Source organism: Centruroides vittatus, unplaced genomic scaffold (genome assembly GCF_030686945.1).
Source record: "Centruroides vittatus isolate TY-2023 unplaced genomic scaffold, ASM3068694v2 scaffold_1444, whole genome shotgun sequence".
Taxonomy (NCBI): Eukaryota; Metazoa; Arthropoda; class Arachnida; order Scorpiones; family Buthidae; genus Centruroides; species Centruroides vittatus.
In genome coordinates, this window is record NW_027122679.1 from 1,855,811 (window position 1) to 1,873,344 (window position 17,534).

At 36.0% G+C, this 17,534-nt stretch overlaps 2 protein-coding genes and 1 long non-coding RNA gene across 5 annotated transcripts in view; 1 reads left to right on the plus strand and 2 right to left on the minus strand.

Annotated features, from left to right (window-relative positions):
• Positions 1 to 5,937: 5,937 nt before the first annotated feature.
• LOC136987115 (uncharacterized) lies at positions 5,938 to 6,444 on the minus strand. Its single transcript, XR_010882579.1, has 2 exons — positions 6,185 to 6,444; positions 5,938 to 6,115 (listed from the first exon to the last, which is right to left on the minus strand). It is a non-coding gene; the product is annotated as an uncharacterized lncRNA (long non-coding RNA).
• A 2,706-nt stretch (positions 6,445 to 9,150) lies between these two features.
• On the minus strand, positions 9,151 to 16,251 carry sel (canopy family protein seele). 2 transcript variants are annotated; one of them, XM_067284765.1, is made up of 6 exons: positions 16,106 to 16,251; positions 15,885 to 15,983; positions 15,657 to 15,772; positions 11,615 to 11,809; positions 10,846 to 10,951; positions 9,151 to 9,520 (listed from the first exon to the last, which is right to left on the minus strand). In XM_067284765.1, the coding sequence occupies exons 2-6, from the start codon at positions 15,976 to 15,978 to the stop codon at positions 9,456 to 9,458; spliced, it is 576 nt and encodes a 191-aa protein (XP_067140866.1). In that variant the 5' UTR covers positions 15,979 to 15,983; positions 16,106 to 16,251; the 3' UTR covers positions 9,151 to 9,455. The 2 variants fall into 2 exon arrangements, with proteins under 2 accessions (XP_067140866.1, XP_067140865.1); XM_067284764.1 differs by having other exon boundaries at positions 16,070 to 16,211.
• A 123-nt stretch (positions 16,252 to 16,374) lies between these two features.
• LOC136987102 (deoxyuridine 5'-triphosphate nucleotidohydrolase-like) overlaps positions 16,375 to 17,534 on the plus strand; it is a 359,911-nt gene continuing 358,751 nt past the window's right edge. Inside the window, exon 1 of one of the 2 annotated variants that reach the window (XM_067284769.1) lies at positions 16,375 to 16,720. In XM_067284769.1, the coding sequence (XP_067140870.1) occupies positions 16,554 to 16,720 (167 nt within the window). In that variant the 5' untranslated portion in view covers positions 16,375 to 16,553. The remainder of the gene's footprint in view (positions 16,721 to 17,534) is intronic. The other variant, XM_067284768.1, reaches the window with a different exon arrangement.

Below are 17,534 nucleotides of genomic sequence, written 5' to 3' on the forward strand. Positions count from 1 at the left end.
TCCGACTGATAGAGAACCTCTGTTTCGAGGTGTGTGTATATATATCGGGCATCGATCGTGGGAAGCAATTTAGTGTTCTATACGTCAATTCAACGTGTTAACGAGGTGTGGCATTAAAAATCCATTAGCTGGTTCCCAGCGATAATTACGGTTTCGGTATTCGTTTTGTAAATTCGGAATTCGTAGAAACTAATTCTGTTAACGAATCGATACAAAAACCCGCTCCGTGTCGAAAGAACGGAAGATTTTTGTTCTTTCGTTTGGTTTTTACTGTTGGACAAATTTTCCAAAGAAGTTTAGAATGGGCGAGTTAAAAAGAACAAAAACTTTTGTTTGTTTCATCGGTGAATGGATGGATCGATCCTTCTCACACACCGGAAATTCCGTAAAATGCATGAGTACTTTTATCGTGCAAATCGTGGGTTTCAGCCGGGTGGTGAGGACATGTCATGACGTATCCCTCGAAAAATTCCCGGGTTTTTCGGGGACGGATACATCGAGACCTGGAAGAACCTGTTGTTCTGCCACGTCCCGTGTTGTAAACCACCCTGTGGGTACGAAGAGAGCCCACGGGGTGGTTTCTATTTTATTCATTTACAGCAACGCGACACACGGGCTATCTGCCGAGGGGAAATGCCTCCCGGGAGGTTTTTCGTGGAAAACTGGTCCCTATTTAGCTGTTACTATCGTGAAGGAACCCGTGGCCAGGCGCGAACCCACCACGGCTTTTGTGATTTTACCCACTCTGCCACTGGTGGACACCCTACAAGGTGGGAAGGCCGGATGGCCGAGCGGTCAAGGTAGCATCCTACCGCTCTGGGGAATCCGGAATCGAATTCGGACAGGTCGAAAAATTCCCCCAGGAATTTTTTGGGGGGTAGTCCATTCGGATATATCGGGCCCGTCCCTCACTACCTAGTCGCTCCATTCTGGTCCTGAACGAACCCATAATGGGTCTGCTAAAAAGAAGCCTTAGTGTCCACAGGGCGGAGTTTAAAAATAACCCTACAGGGTGGAAACAGCGGGAAAAAGCAAGGCTTTTCAGAGCGGTAGGCTTACACCTTAACCACCCGAGCCATCCGACCGTCATTCAAAGTACACATTCGATGTCGCACTGGTGGGTTCGAACCCAACCAACAGGTCGGACAGATGGAGTTTTTCGGGTTTCCTTCGCGTGTCTAATACGTAAATAGGGGATAGTTTTTCGTAGAAAGTCCTCTCTCGGCATATCGCCCACGTGTTTCGTTTCTCCATCCCATCGAACCGAATTATTCTTCTGGATTTCTTTGGCAAACTTTTCTATCGCTTAGAAACAATCTATGTTATTAAATAACTCGCCTATCATATATAACGGTGCCATGTTATTGTAAGATTTGCCCACTCAAAGGGGGGGGACAAACGATCTCTCGCGTCAGGTGTGTAAGATTCGGACTGGTGTAGACTGAGCTTAAATATCCCACTTCACTGACACCAGTGTAAGGTAGCCGACCCGGAGGAAATAGGGGACCTGGACTCCTTGGCACCCGTGTTAGGTTGCCGTCTTTTAGATGGGATCGGTTAATCCCGCGTCAGGATGAATCTCGGGGAGGTCGTATGTGAGTCGTGACAGAGGAGGCAAATGATGACAAGTGTTTTTCACACGAAACCCGTTTATTTGTTAACATTAGTGCTTACATCGTCAATCGACAGTCCTTCACTAATCCAGATGAGAACCTTGGCGTCGGTCGCAGCCTCGGGGCAGATGAGAAGGATCGCTGGGTGTTGGGGATTATCGGAGAGTCACAGAGATGTCTCGGGCGATGGCACAATCCACTATGAAGCACACGGTGAGCTTAATCCAGAGGAAGACTGTCTTTTGACCTTGAAGTCCCAGTTTTTATACGTTTTCTCGTCCACCATCCATATTTCGGATTGGTCCCTCGTCCCTTTTCTCGCTTTCCGATTGGTCTCCCCTTTGTTTCCAAGTGAAAAACGAGACCATCTTGGGTCGCGGGAAAGGTCCGATTCGAGGTGTACATCTGATACTTCTTTGTCGACTCTGCTCGGGATTGCTTATAATACTATAACACCTGCACTCATAATTCAGGCCATTGTAATTTCTTTGACGTCTAAAACTTTAACGATCTTTTTCGTCTGTCAAAAATTTCCCCTTTTTCGGGAAAGTTTATCCTGTCAAAAATTTATAAATACTCGAGTCAAAGATCTACCTGTTTATGAGCGCTCGTGCTAGAGTTTACAGATTATTTGATACGTGTTCGACCAGTTCCGAGTCTCGTTGTTTACATTTTTGGGTTAATGTTACCCTAGGATCCAAAATGACGGCGGGGGAAATTTTTCCCTACGTTGGAGACTGCGACGGGGAAAAAAATTTTCCCTCGATTCAAGATGGCTGCGTTTCCGGCCGCCATCTTGAATTTCTCTGCACACTCCGCGGATATTAACCGAAATAAACAATAAAAAAAAAGAATTTTTTTACTCACTTTTCGATGGTGGTTGCCTGCTTCTTCCTATCGTTTTTTCCTTTCCGAACGTATTTTTAAATATACGCCCTTTCTCGTACTTTCTTTTACATATTACGGTCTCGTCGATTTCCACCGTTTTATTCGGCACTCCTTTTTTAAACGATGTCAAATTACTCAAAGCTATAAGCAATACCAACCGTATGTGATTGGACCAATCGACTCCCGTTTTTCTGGATTTGCCCGCCGCAATCGCCGAGGTCGTCGCCGTACATTCCAGACATAGTTAGTGCCATATAAACGACAGAATGCAACTCCAAGAAATGTGGCCAAATTTACTTTTAAATGTTCCATCAAAGGCAGAGGTCTTCGTTCCGCACTTACTACATCGCAAGAAACAGCTTTCTCTATTACTCCGATAGTATAATTTGCATAAAGAATCGCAATGAATGCAAACGGACTCGGTCGGCTGTATGCCTAATTTTACAGCAAATTTCAATGCGTTATCGATACTGGGAGGCAAACCTGGTTCCAAAAAGTCGTCTTCAATTAACATGGAGAAATCACGGGTGGTGCATTTCGACCAAAATTCGTCGTTGCAACTCGAATCTGCAAAACTACTCATTATCGAACAATTGCAAATAAACTATACGTTTACCGATAATAAATTGTGCGAGAATGAAATATCGTAACGAAATAAAACAGCAATTATTCCAATACGCAATTCGTCGCAACACTACAGCAAACGATTCCAACTGGAAACTAGTCGATTTGCATAAAATTGCCCGGAAAGGAACAGAAATCACGTCGTAGATCATGCATTTGCGTATTCGTTCATAACACACCTACGTATTTCCCGCCGATTTTACTCTCGCACGACGCTACGAAAAAGCTCCCTGTACAGGCCGGATGGCCGAGCGGTCAAGGTTAGCAGCCTGCCGCCCTGGGGGACCCGGGATCGAATCCGGACGGGTCGAAAAATCCCCAGGAATTTTTCGGGGGGTGGTCCGTCCGGATATGTCCGTCCCCGTCCCTCACCACCCGGCCGCCCCATTGTGGGCCTGGCCGAACCCATAATGGGCTTGCTTTAAGAGGCCCTCTTAGTGCCCACAGGGCGGAAAGAGTTACAAAAAAAAAAAAAAAAAAAAAAAAAGCTCCCTGTACCGTCGCAAATACACACCACCGTCCGTTTCGAGGTTACAGGAAACTCGGCCACGTCGAACGCAGGGTCGAAACCGAACGGGGAAAAATTCTCAACGGCGTCGACGTCACGACTCTAGGGAAAATTTTTTTCCCCGTAGTAGTCTCCGAAGTAGGGAAAAAATCCCACCGCCGCCATTTTGGATCCTAAGGTAACATTAACCCATTTTTGTGTCGCGTTGTTTAGATCAAAGGTTTTTGTCTTTCGTAACACAATTTATCGCTATCATTTTTTAACGCAAGAATTTCGCGATTTATTCGCTTTCAAACTGGTCTGGGGACTGACATTATTTACAGGATATCCTGTCATAGTGCTTCCCCCGTTTTAAAACAGAAAAGATCTTTCTCCCGAAGCGTTAGAAATATATAATGGCCCCAAAAATATTTAAAATAACTTTTACAGTACGAAAATAGACTTCACAACTGATTATTCTACGTCTAAACCAGTAAATTGTTACAAAGAGAACAAGACTTTAATAGTGATTTTTAAAATAATTAAATTAGTGAAGCGTGTCACCCGTTCGAGCGATACTTTTCCGATCAACTTAAATATTCAAATTTTTTGTACGCGGGTGTCGTTGACCTTTCGAAATTCGAGTACGTCACTTCCGTTCACGGAAACATTCAATTGACTGGTTAAAACGTAGACGTATTTTATGTGATCGAAAGTTTTGTAATTTCACGCGCAGTAAATTTTTGGTTGTGCAAGGCCCTAAACGACGCGGATTGCCAGGCCCCTTTTGTATAAGTTTTATATAAGTTTGCACAATAAGCCCTATCTCCCACCTTATAAAAGATTTAGAATTTTAGTATTGGATTCGGAATATAGTTCGAGACCGAGTACGAAGGCCCTAGGCAAGCTTGGTTATCTAAGCCCTTAATTGCCACAGTGTAAACTCTCCGAAAGGCGTTAAGTGGGTATTTTATTGTTATAACCCAGAAAAAAGTTAAACACAGCTAGCTTGTTCGACTAGTATTTAATATAATAACGATACCGTAAAGCCTTAATATTTATTATAAAAGGCCCGCATTCAACATAAAGGCCCGAAAATAAAAGACGAAACTAAATTTTTATTTTATTTCGAGTCACAACGCAGCAGTTATTGCGAGACTCTCGGATAAACGCCCTATACGTGTATCGGGAAGCCTTGCAGCACCCCAAACAGTTCGTTGCCGCTACTCTGGCAGGTAGAGGTTAAAAATCATTGCTAAAGCCTTAAAAAATTTACAGTAAGCTTTCAGTTAATCAATACACGAAATTATTAACTGCAATTTTACCGTGCCACGCGTCTCTATAACAATACTCTCAAGTTATGCCCGTTTCGCGAAAATGATACCATTGTTCAGATGCCCGCTACATTATTATGAAGGAATGTCTTCCGAATAATAAATTTATAATAATAACTTTATTATAATTTAAATATAACATTTAACTTTGAATTAAGTAGGTTTAACAGTAATTTAAATTCGGACTTTGGCATTCGTTGTTGGTAATTCGAAACGGAAAACGTTTTTCTTCACGTTTCTGCATACCGAAAAACTGCCGGTTTGTCGAAGTTAACGCATTTCTCCGGCTTGTTGGCCACCTCCACCTCCTCCTCCTCCACCGCCACCACCACCACCTCCGCCACCACTTCCTCCACGTTTCTTGCCGCGACCTGATCCTCCTCCTTTCCATTTCTTAGCGTGACGTTTGGCGATGACGTGGAAGAGAGGAGCTTCGTCATCGCCTTCCTCGTCTATAATTGAGGAAAAAAAAGTTGCCGTTATCCCACACCTCGCGGCAGTATTTTGGCATTTATTCTCTACAAACAAGGAACGCGTAAACATCTCTTACCTTTGCTCGCCACACAGACTAGAGCCAGGAGGCACCAGATTAACAGCAACAGTATTCGGCTCTTCATTTTGTTCGAGGGTCGACTTTCTCCTCTCGCCTTATATAAGTGGAATTGCGCACGGCACCTCCACCCGCCGTCGAAAATTGGGTCGTAAAACTGAAAATTACAAATTTCGTTCCGAAAGAACGGCCTTTGGCACCGCCATTTTCCGAGAAATTCGTTCGCGCCTTCCGGAAGGACACGTTTTTCTTTTGGTTTTTTTTCTTTTTACTGACGTTCCGCCCGAATTAACCTGGCCTTTTTTTTATTTCCGATCGAAAATTGCGATCCGAACGATTTCGAAACGCCACAGAACGAGAGTAACCGCTTTATTTTGTAATTTCCTGGAGGAAAGAAGTAATTTCGGGGTAACATCAAAATTAACAATCGGGAGAACGTGATGCAAAAGAAATTTTATTTAATCTTATTCATTGGGTGGCGACGGACGTCATTGGATAGAGGGATCTTCGGATTCGCTTCTGTTCCATCCTCGTCTGGACCAATTTGTGTCCGAAGAGCGTCGAGAATCGTTGGTTCGGTGGCGACGATCGCAGGGATTTCCTGATCTATCTGCCATCCCTGAAACGGGGAAAAAGAAAAGTGATTAACCGACGGAAATACGTCACCAACGATTCTAATCGAGCTTACTGTCTCGCGAATTCTCATTTCCGGCAACTAGCAGGAAGAAAGCGACGGCTACCACTATTAACCGCAGCTTCATGATTGCCAGCAGTCGTTCCGTAGAAAGATTTATATATCGTCCGGCGCCATTAAGCCGTTAACGATGGTCGTTAGCCAGACAAACGAACGGATGATTAATGAGATCCTTAACAGCGTGAGCTTTCTTTTGGCGATTGCGATTTTCCGCGAAAAACTAATCGTCTTCCGTTTCGTATTTATCAGCAGTTTCCGGTTATTTTACGTCAAATTACGTTTTAAACAATGAATCTACCGAGAAGACGACTCGAACGATCTTGTTTCCTCGACAAACACGAGAGGTAAAGAGCGCGTTACGCATTCTAAAATCGCTTCTTGTGTATCAGAATGGTTACTTTTTCCCACTCTTAACTATTGCGGAGGTCGATTATCTCTCCTATTAGCTATTACAACCGTCGATTATTTTTTATACGCCTCCAGAGGTAATAAAGAGGCCATGAAATTGTCGTAAAAATGGAGGACTTTTTGACAAATATCTCAATTCTTTTTGAATTTATATTTTAAAAACAAATGTCGAAAATACCACGGCGTTACCTTTGTCCATCTCATTGTCGTCCGATTCAATAGTTTCTCCCTTCTTTTCATATTTAACATCTAAAGTGAGTTCGAATCTTTAGAAAAAACAAGCAGCGTGAAGTAACTGGAACGTGTTTTTTTTTAACGAAAATTCGAAACGAATCATGTGTAATGTTTGACTTTATTCGTAAACAAAATACTAAAATGTTACTTTTGTTTACGAATTAACTAATATTATTCGAAACGTAACGATTGAAAAATATACTCTTGTTTCCCAATCGAAATACTTCTTAACCTTTTATACGAATGAGATCTTTTCGGGATTCAAGGATCCGCATTTTTTATTTTGATATTAATTAATCATCAGGCGGGGGCTGGCCCGCAACGGGGTTAAACTGAACGGGCGCACATCGATTGGGTATAATGAGTGTAGTCAGGGCCGGATTTACCAATCCAGTGGCCCTGGGCACAAATTCGGTGGGACCCCCCTTTAAGAGTAGGCAAATTTGGTGATTTAGAAAATTTACACAAAATACTGTACTTTTAACTAGAAAGTTGTAAATTTTATTTAAAAATAAGGTTATGGTAAACATACATATATTTTATTGTGTAAAACGAATTATTTTAATTTAATTGAAAAATACCTATGTAAAATTTTTTTTCGAAATTTTCCGATGTTCCATAGGTTTTTTCCCGGGTTTGGTTTTCTTTGCCTATGGCCCTCATGATTAGGCCACACTAGGCTGTCGCAGTAATAGGAAAAAAAATTATGTTTAAACATAGTTTTTATGGGAGCCCTGGGCACCGGCCCCAAATGTCCTTATGTAAATCCGGCCCTGAGTGTAGTTACGGTGGATTGCTAAGTTACGATACAAATCAAAAATTTTATATTGTATATGTTAGTAAACATTTAATATCGTGTACTTTGACATTTGTCTTGAAAAATTACCGAACGAATATGATTTTTATAAATTTTCCTCCCAGTGGGCTCCATTTAGTAAGCCCACTATGGGCGGACGGTAGTGAGGAACAGACACCTCCGAAAAATTCCCGGAATTTATCGATCCGTTCGGATTCGATTCAAGGTCCCCAGAGGTAGGCTGCCACCTTAACCGCTCGGCTATTCGGCCGTGTAAGTGAATAAGCTAATGAGACATTTGACACGATTTTTTATATTGTGTAGCATACGATTTACTCTTTCTATAAATAAATGAAAAAGTGTTAAGAGAACGTAATTATGCAATAAATAACGTAAACCAGAAGTCATTTTCTTTCTATTTTTGCCGTTAATTCGATATTTAATCCTTGGTCTACTTCGCCATTTCAATAGATTGCCGATAATGTACTGTACGTTAATAGTTTCTGAAGGCCGATTCTGTGTCGAATAGCTGAATAAGCATCATTGGTCTGCTTACTCAGCTACTCGACACCTATAATCGTCCCGAGCCAATCACAATCGATTTACGTGTTCTTTTAACACCGGATGAGAAATTCAGAAAGAGAAATGAGTGAATTTTTGGGAAAATTATCGTTTGTCGAAATAAAAAAAAATTTTGATCAATTTCCCGCCTTCCTCATATTTTGTTTTAATTTAGAAAATAGCCAGTGTTTAAACGGGAGAAAATGTTAAGCGAATGTATTATTGAATTTTTCTTACTTATTACAGATTTCTAATCAAATACAGGCATAAAATTCTATCTATTTCCTAAAACACGTCCTTTTTCCTCATTTTTGACTCTTTCCACCCTGTGGGTACTAAGAGGGAACTTTCCCTTTGTTTCGATCGTGGATCGGCTAGACCCACAATGGGATTTGGTTTTGTTTGATAGGCTAAGGCAAGGCAACACGAGGGCGATCAGCCAAGGGGATGCCTCTAGAGATGAGATGATTTAGTTATTAGACACTTTGAAGAAACCAGAAAACTCCACTCAGCCAGCCCATTGAGCGGCCCGAATAACAGCATTTGGTGATAATATCCACTCGGCCACTGGTGGATGCATCCACCATTGTGGGTCTGCTACCGCCAGGACACAAGTGGCAGCAGAGTCTTTTTATTTTTGATTTTAACTCTTTCCGTCTTGTGGGCACTAAGAGGCCCATTTTTTAGCAAGCCCATTATGAGTTCAACCAGGCTCACAATGGGGCAGCAAGGTGGTGAGGAACGGGACTCAATATATCCTTACACGAATTCCTGAGGTTTTTTCGATCCGTTCGGATTCGATCCCCCGGAACCCGTTTGAATGTTTTATTTTCTTATTTTTTCTATTTACCTGATTATTTTGGTTTCTAGCATTAGTTTAGTTTTGGCAAATCGCCGAAGTTTTCAATTGACATCACAAATAATTAAATACATTGAAGTACGGAAAGAAAGAAAATAAACATTTAACAAATCTAAAAATTTATTGGGACCACCGATGATTAATGACGAATGATGGTTTCTTGTTGAATAATTTAAGTACAAAGAGGTGCAGAGGTAACGTCCATAGATTAAGAGAAAACGCATTTATTGTCCCATCTCCTGCAAAAAATAATATAACCGGGTCGACTCTCGTTTTCAATTGGGGAAGACCACAGACGATAAACTTTGAATTGGGAAGTGAAAACCCGATCCGTAGATCCTTTCGTATCGTTCGAAGATCGGGATTATACGAGAATCTAGTCTTTTCAAACAAAACCGACGTATCGATTACAAATCCGTGTGATATTCTTCCTCTTCTAAATTCTCTTCTTCTTTCCCTTCCACGCAAAACTCTAGAAAATAATAATAAAAAAATCCGGATAAATATTTTTGTTTTACTTAGATCTAGTGTAGTTATGTTATCAAGATATTGGGAGCTAATTTTAAAAATTCTTTCTGCCTTGTGGGCACTAAGAGGACCATTTTAGCAAGCCCATAATAGGTTCAGCCAGATGATGAGGGTCAGAGCATCTCCCAAAAAATTCCTGAGGTTTTTTGACCGTCCAGATTCAATTCCGGGTTCCCGGAGCAGTAAGCTGCCACTTAACCGCTTGGCCACCTGGCCCGATTTTTGATGTTTGTGTGTGGCCAGCAGTAAGCAAACTGATGATGTAGTTTGTCTCATATAAAATGCACTATGCCATGTAGATTAGTTGATTGGTTTTATTTGCATAAGGCAATGCAACACATGGGCTATCTGAAAAAGCTTATAGGTCTAATGGTTATTTGGTACAACTTGATGACATAATACAATGACATTCTGTAATATTCAAGGTAAATGAAACTTAGTTTTGTGTAAATCTAGATAAGTTTTGATATTTAAACCATAAATGAATCTAACTTAAATGAAAAACTTTGGATTTGCCAGAAATTAGTGATGGTTAATTATCATAAGTTGCCCTTACATGATGCAAATTTTAATACAAAGTATTAAGGGCTTGTAAATTAAGAATGATAAAAAGATAGTTTAATGATTTAATAAGCTTATTTATTCTCTTTATATTTATATCTATCAGAATATTTATATTTATCTCTTACAGAAATATTATATGGACAATTTTTAAGTGAGAATTGTATTTAAAAACTAATCCGGATTGGAATGAATTGGACTGAGGGATATGGAAACACAACACAGGCACTCTACCAAGGGGGATGCCTCCCAGAAGGGATTTCTATGGGAAACCGGTCCCTATTTAGGTGTTAAACACACAAATAAAACCTGAAAAACTCCACATGACCATATCATTGGTTGAGTTAAAACTCACAACCGACTACTAGTGGTTGGTGGTTTAATCCCATTCGGCCACCGGTGGACATAGAAAAAACCGTAATACACACTAAAACAATAAAGATGAATTTTAACATAAGAAAAAGTGTATTTCAGTTCTTTAGTGAATCATGTGGATTGTATAATCAAAGATTTAAAATAAATTTCATATAAAGAGTGGTCCAAAAATCAATTAACCAATGGAAGCATTTGAATCACAAATAGCAAAATGCAGCTAGTACAACCAGTTTTAACCATTATTAAAATCATATGTTGGTTAACTGATTTTTAGGATATCCTGTATTTTAATTTTATTTGTAACTATTCGAAAATAGTGTTTTTATTACTCACGAGAACTTTCTAAGCAAACTTTCTGAATGGCTTCCTCTACATCCACTTTTGGAGATTTGAACACTTTGATGATGTCATCTTCGAAATCTTCAATAATTGATTCACACTGGAAATAAATTATGTCAAAAAAGTAACAAAAAAAATTAAATACCAATACAAAAATTCATAACATTTCTGTTTCGATTAGAATGATAAAATATAAATTTAAGAGCAGATTATACAGGGTCTTCCAAAGAGAATGCTACCATTTTAAATTATTGCAAATATGTTAATTATTATCTGAGAAGTATGTAACATACACCAATTGGCAGAGTAACCATTTGAGCTTTGTCTCCCATCTGCATTCAAATATCTCTGTCTGACCTCTAGGAAGTGTCATAAACAAAAACAAAAACAGTAACTCTGCAACAGAGAAGGCATTTCAGTTCTACAGTTTGCAAAGTTGGAATCACTTTCATTGTGCAACACAAGTAATCTGCAGAAGCCATAGAATTATGGTTGTCATGGGAAGAGTAATGATGGATATGCTGTAGCGTGTGTAAGAAGAATCTGAGTATCGGGTGGATGTGTGCCAAGTAAAACTTGGGCAATTTTCCAACATTTTATGTACTGTACATTACAATGCTCTTGGATAATAATTAACAAAATTACAATAATTTAAAATGGTAGCATGCTTTCTGGAGAATCCTGTATTTTTACAATCTGACTCATAAAAGTTATGAATCCAATAACTCTGAAGGATTTCTTATATGGAATTACTGTTACTCACGTAAAATTTAAGACTCCGATTCAAGTCCGGATCACGGATCATATCGTAATTTTGAATCTCGTTTATCTGAGTTGCCAAATTGAGAATGGCCAATTTTCTAGTCTCTTTATGTCGAGCTTGCGCGTAATCGTTCATTTTGTCGCAGATAGTCTCAAACATTTCTTGCAGATGAACCTCAGAACCTGCATATTTTATCTATAAGATAAATTGAAGGAAAATTAATTATATATTTGGAATATAACCATTTAATAACTATTAAAATAATATTTTATTACTTCTTTCTACATAAATTGTTTTTGTGGATAATTAATAATAAATTTATTGCCAACTATTTTTAACTGTTCTTTTTACGAAAGTATAGGTGATTAAACTGAAATTCTGTAAATTTTACTTACTCTACTAGATTAAACTATGCTGAATCTACAATTTAGTCACCTGCTCTTTCATAGAAAAAAAAGCATTTGACAGTTCTTACTTTATCAAAATATAAAAGAATTTTCTATAGACACTACATTGTTTGATTTGTATTCTTTTCTATAATTATCAACGTGATTCATTTTGTAATGGTTAATTTGATTAATTGTATTTTTCAGTGTTAAGACTGTTGCAAAATTGAGGCAATTTTCACATTTTAACTAACTTATTCAGTGGCCTTTTCAGACAGGCTTACAAAGTACTTGCATAGAGCCCAAAATCAGGTAATTAACTTTTAATACTATTAAAACCTTCTGCAGAAAATACATGCATTCAACAGCTTGCCTTGGACCATAAACACATAAAATCAACAGTGGACTTGTTATTTTCCATTCTTACTTGTTTATATTTCTTTAACATAAATTTCAAAAAATCTAAACAAGTAAGAAAAGGAAAGTAATCTACATGTAGAACATATGAGCATGTAAAAAATTAAAAAATGAAAGATTTTATATAATAAATATTACAGAATTATATAAAATATGGTTGCAATTGTAATTCTGTTTTACTTATTAATAAATACAAAATATGCAAAATATGTTATTTTATATTTGAATTTATACATATTTATTCCAATGTATATTTGAAACTTCAAACAGAAACTTGGCAGTAATTTTAGAAAATTTGTGTGACAATGTTCAAAACATGTTTATAGTTAATAACAAATAACTTTCAAATGAAACAAAATGAATCTGTAAACAAAACCAAAAATTTAATTCCACTCAAAGCAAGCTGTAACAAACTTTTATTCTTAAAGATGATAAACAGAATTATACATAAAGAAGCATTATAAAAACATTCTTTGGTTAGAAAATAATGATTTTAGTAAAAACTAAACCAAAATAAAAAAATAAATAAATAAATTCATTTTATTTATTTTAAAATTTAATGTAGATATTTTATATAGGGAAAAACAAATTAAATGTAAGCAATTTTATTTATTCATCACTTCTCGGTTTCTGGGCTAAGATCCACTTTATTTATCTGTTCTAATTGGCTCGATTTTGTTTATTTAAGCATTACGTAGGTAATTTTATTTCTTTATTTGAGGTAAAATGGGTTAAGATACTGTTTCTAGCTTGTCAAATCATAAGTTCAAATCTTTCTTCGAGCAGGGATGTTTGCGATCGTCAGATTTTAATAAAGATTGTCATTTCAGAATTCTCTAAGCCACTAGTATAGCAGTGTCCGTTTAATTATTAAATAAATAAATAAAGTAAATTATTCAATTGTCTGTATTAGTCTTCAGTGATATAAAATTTAATCTATTTATTCCATTTTATATTCTACGAATGAAATATAATAAAATAATTAATTAAGAAAACCTTAACAACAACAAATTATAGTGAAATATGAAACTTATATGCATAACGAAACAGTATTATTAGACGAATTTTGATTTCTTCACTAACATTATAACAATGATTTGATTAAATGGTGTGCAGCAATCATCATATAATTGCAGAAGGTCATGAGTAAGTTAAAAATAATATTTTAAGACAAATAAATATTATTACTGTATTTTAAATTATATTGCACAATAAAATTCAATATTAAAAATAAACATACTTATTAATTTTTCATTATATTGTTTAAAGTTAATTTTGTATTCTGCATCATCAGCATAAATATATATGTATACATAAATAAATTAATTAATTGCTGAATTTCTGATAATTGTGTACAATATGCAATTTCAATATATTTATTTTTGGCTTTTAACAAAAACAGGACATTTTTTACTTCTGTTCTATAATTTTATTTTCTACTTTTTTTCCTTGTTCATTATTTTTAATGAACTATTTATTTATTTTTAAACATTATTGTTAAACCATTGTTTTTAATTTCTTATATGGTATATTACTACAGTACAGTTTTATCATAAAACATTATATAATATATTCTATCTGAATCTACAGAAGCATTTATTCAAGCTTTATCAAAAAACATTTTGGAAATTAAAAGTGTAAAAATGTGATTTACCAAAGATATATTTTCTTTTTGATTACTCGTCTTTCATAAAATATTGTTATCTTTTTTAGCATTATCACCAACAAACTGAATTCTACTGTAGATTTTTTATTAGAAAATTTATCAAGACAAGACTGAAGTGTAAAAAAATTTATATTTTCTGGCTATCAATTTGCATATAAAATATATATTTATATTTAATAAACATCTTGTCTACCAGACCCGGCCAGCTTATAGAGGAGTGTGATCTACTTTTATGAATCAAAAGCACCAATGATCAGCCATATTCTTATTCATTTGTGAAAGTTTACTAATTCAATCTTATTATACTGTGTGAGCTATTATGTATGTTTGATTTTATTGAAGTTTAAATAAATGAAATGTTTTCCTTGTGGTGCGTTAGCGGGACAAGGATGACTCTGATCCCTGTAAGGGGAAATGATGACCATTAAATGAAAACAAAAAAAAAATCCAATCTTATAAAACTATGCTGCAGAATATAGTTATATTTATTATTGCAAAGTAATGCTGTCCCAGGTTACTTTTTCTTTTGTATAAACATTATAAATAAAACAGCATCATTTATCTTTCATAAAATAAGTATTTTATTTTCATTCATCACAGAAATTATAAATTTTTCTCCTCCTTGGTCACAAAACTGAAACTGTTTGGCAACAAAGTAATTTCTAAAATAACAACCTAACCTAACAATGACCATTGATATAAAAAGCATGTTCCACTTACTTATGTTCCTTGTTCGGTATTCGCGCATACTCTTTTCATTGTGCCGCAATAACAAAAACCATATTTTTTCCTCCAAGTACTGTACACTGCTATCATTCAAACTATCTGTAGCAATAGTTAGAATGATTTCTTGGTACAAATGCAGTTCTGAATGAGGCAGTTGAGATCTTATCAGAACTATAGACTATGCCCGCAAGAGGTAAAAGTCAAAGGAACTAATGGTCTGTAAGTGACCTTTTGTGAGATATTGCCCCTCAAAATTGGCCTATCCAGAAATTTAAATAAACAAACTGAAATTACATAGTTACAAATGAATTTGACATTTCTTTTCTTATGAAATTTAATTATTATATTAATAAATGTAATTTATAAAATGTACAGATAATCTAAAAGAATTCACAGAAATTCTTGTTAGGATAATTTTATGCTCATTTTATTTTTAATTCTAGCAAATTACTTTATTGAAGATATCTTCACTTTCAATTTTACTCATTTTTGAGGGTCTTTGATACTGCCCAAGAGGCAGATTTCAGAGGGATATATCTTGCAAAGAGTCATATAGACAATTGATTCTCCTATTATTTTAATCCTACAGTACTGCTATATACCAACTGTCAGAACTGTATTTGTACTGGTTTCTCTACAAAAATATGAAATTTATATTTTCACGGAGATTACATATTTTCCTCACGTAAACTGACTATATTGCAATAGACCAAAAATAACGTGACGATCGATTCATTGGCCAGCTTCTTATTTGCAATTAAAGCTTTTTAAAATATAAATTATATTTTACTTCTACATCCCTTTGACTTTACTCGATTTATGTAATTTTTGTCAAATTAGAACCTACCGTACTCTGCTTTTGCGAGCCATCGGGCTCAATCCTAAAGCTTCCCACTTGTATAGTTTTATGAGGATTTTCGTCTCGAATCTCTTTAGCTATATCTTTTATAACTTGCTGACAGACTAATAAAGAAAAGAATGTGTATATATATATAAAGTTACAGCAGAAAAAAACAAATGATTATACATATTTCATGTGATCAAATCCAAAAAGGAAAATAATTAGAGTTTATACCTAAGCATTTTTTTTCTTTCGAAGCTAAAACTGAGTCAAACGTAATTAAAAACAACAAGAGGAACGTGATGCAACTACTTCCTAATTTCTCCATTGTAACTGCAATATACATATAATTTGTATATAATGGCATTTAGATTTGATAAATGTGCAAATTTTTATACGACAAGAAAACAAATACTCACAAATGGATCGAGATAAATCGTTAATTTTTCTCTCACCTGAACAAATGATTTTCAAAACTGTCACATCAACATACACACGTGCTTTCTCTCCATTGGTCGAACACGTATCGACGTCACACTTCTTTCGTCGATTTCAAATGACACGTTTCGCTATCACAGAAGCTTGTGTTCGCTAGTAGCGCAAGACTGATTTTTTAGAATTTCGAAAAGTTTATATTTTATTAAATTTCATACATCATTTGAAAATAAATTATTAAAATATAAAATATTAAGAAGTAATTTTATCTAACATCCCAGAATTATAGACGGCGCTGTCTGGTTATGTTACTATTTAGGGGAGAAAAATCTATCAAGATTAAATTTTATGGCGTATATTTCTTACAGATAATGTTCTTTTTTTGTAAAATTGATGTAGTTAGTCATTAATATTAACTAATAATTAGAGGTTTATTTGAAAAAAAAACGTTTAAATTTTATTCCGGAGATGGCAACATTGTTCCACAAACAAATTTTGCGGGAAATTCGTGCATTGTCTTCTCGATCCGGTCGACTGGGAAAGATGGGTCCTGTTCTTAAATTCGTTAAACTTACCAAAAATGCTTACGCTCCAACAAAAGGATCAAAATTAGCTGCCGGATACGATTTATATAGGTATATAATTTTATAATTTGAATTATTTTAAGAATATTTAAGAATTATTCCTAATTCCTGAACGGCATTGAGAACTGTGAGAGTAAATTTCTAGTTCGTTCGAGTTCTTCGATATAAATTTTGGTAAATGTCTAAATTTTCCTCGTTAAAGTTAAAAGTACATTCAATGACTTCTGTTTTCTATATTCAATGCATTTAAGAATTGCTGAATATAAAGGTGACCTTTGTGTGTTCGTATTGAATGGCAGTGTATTCGTTATCTGTTATTAATCAGAGCTTTCGATTGTTCGCTTTTTAGGCGGACAATTAGCTTTTCGAGGATGTTATATGCGTGTTTGCTTTTTCGCTCGATGTTTCCAGTTATCAATCTTTAAAAACGTCAAATAGCCTATTCTCGATTCTACTAAATGTGAGCAAATGCACAAAAGTGCAATCGACGAGAGAACTAATTTTCAGAATTTCACCCGTCCTTGGACGGATAAGGAAGGAAAAGAAAAGCATTGTTTCTGGTATACAACGGATGATTTGTTTCCGAATGTTTTTATGAGTGTGGATTTGTCGACAAAAGGGGGAAAATCATTTAATCCCACATTGGGGATGACAAAGGATTGTGATGATGGAGATTATGATTATTTGGCACCTTTACAAAAAACTGTTTATTAAAAACAAGGGGTGTTTTTTTTTTTTTTACACGGGTGGAAGTCTACTTTGTTACTTTAAGAGGTGAAATTTGTCACATGTGGGCTTTGGCCAGTCGTTGTGCCGATCAAAAGAGTTTGTGGGCAGTGGCGGGATGGAGTCTTGCTGGGTAGTT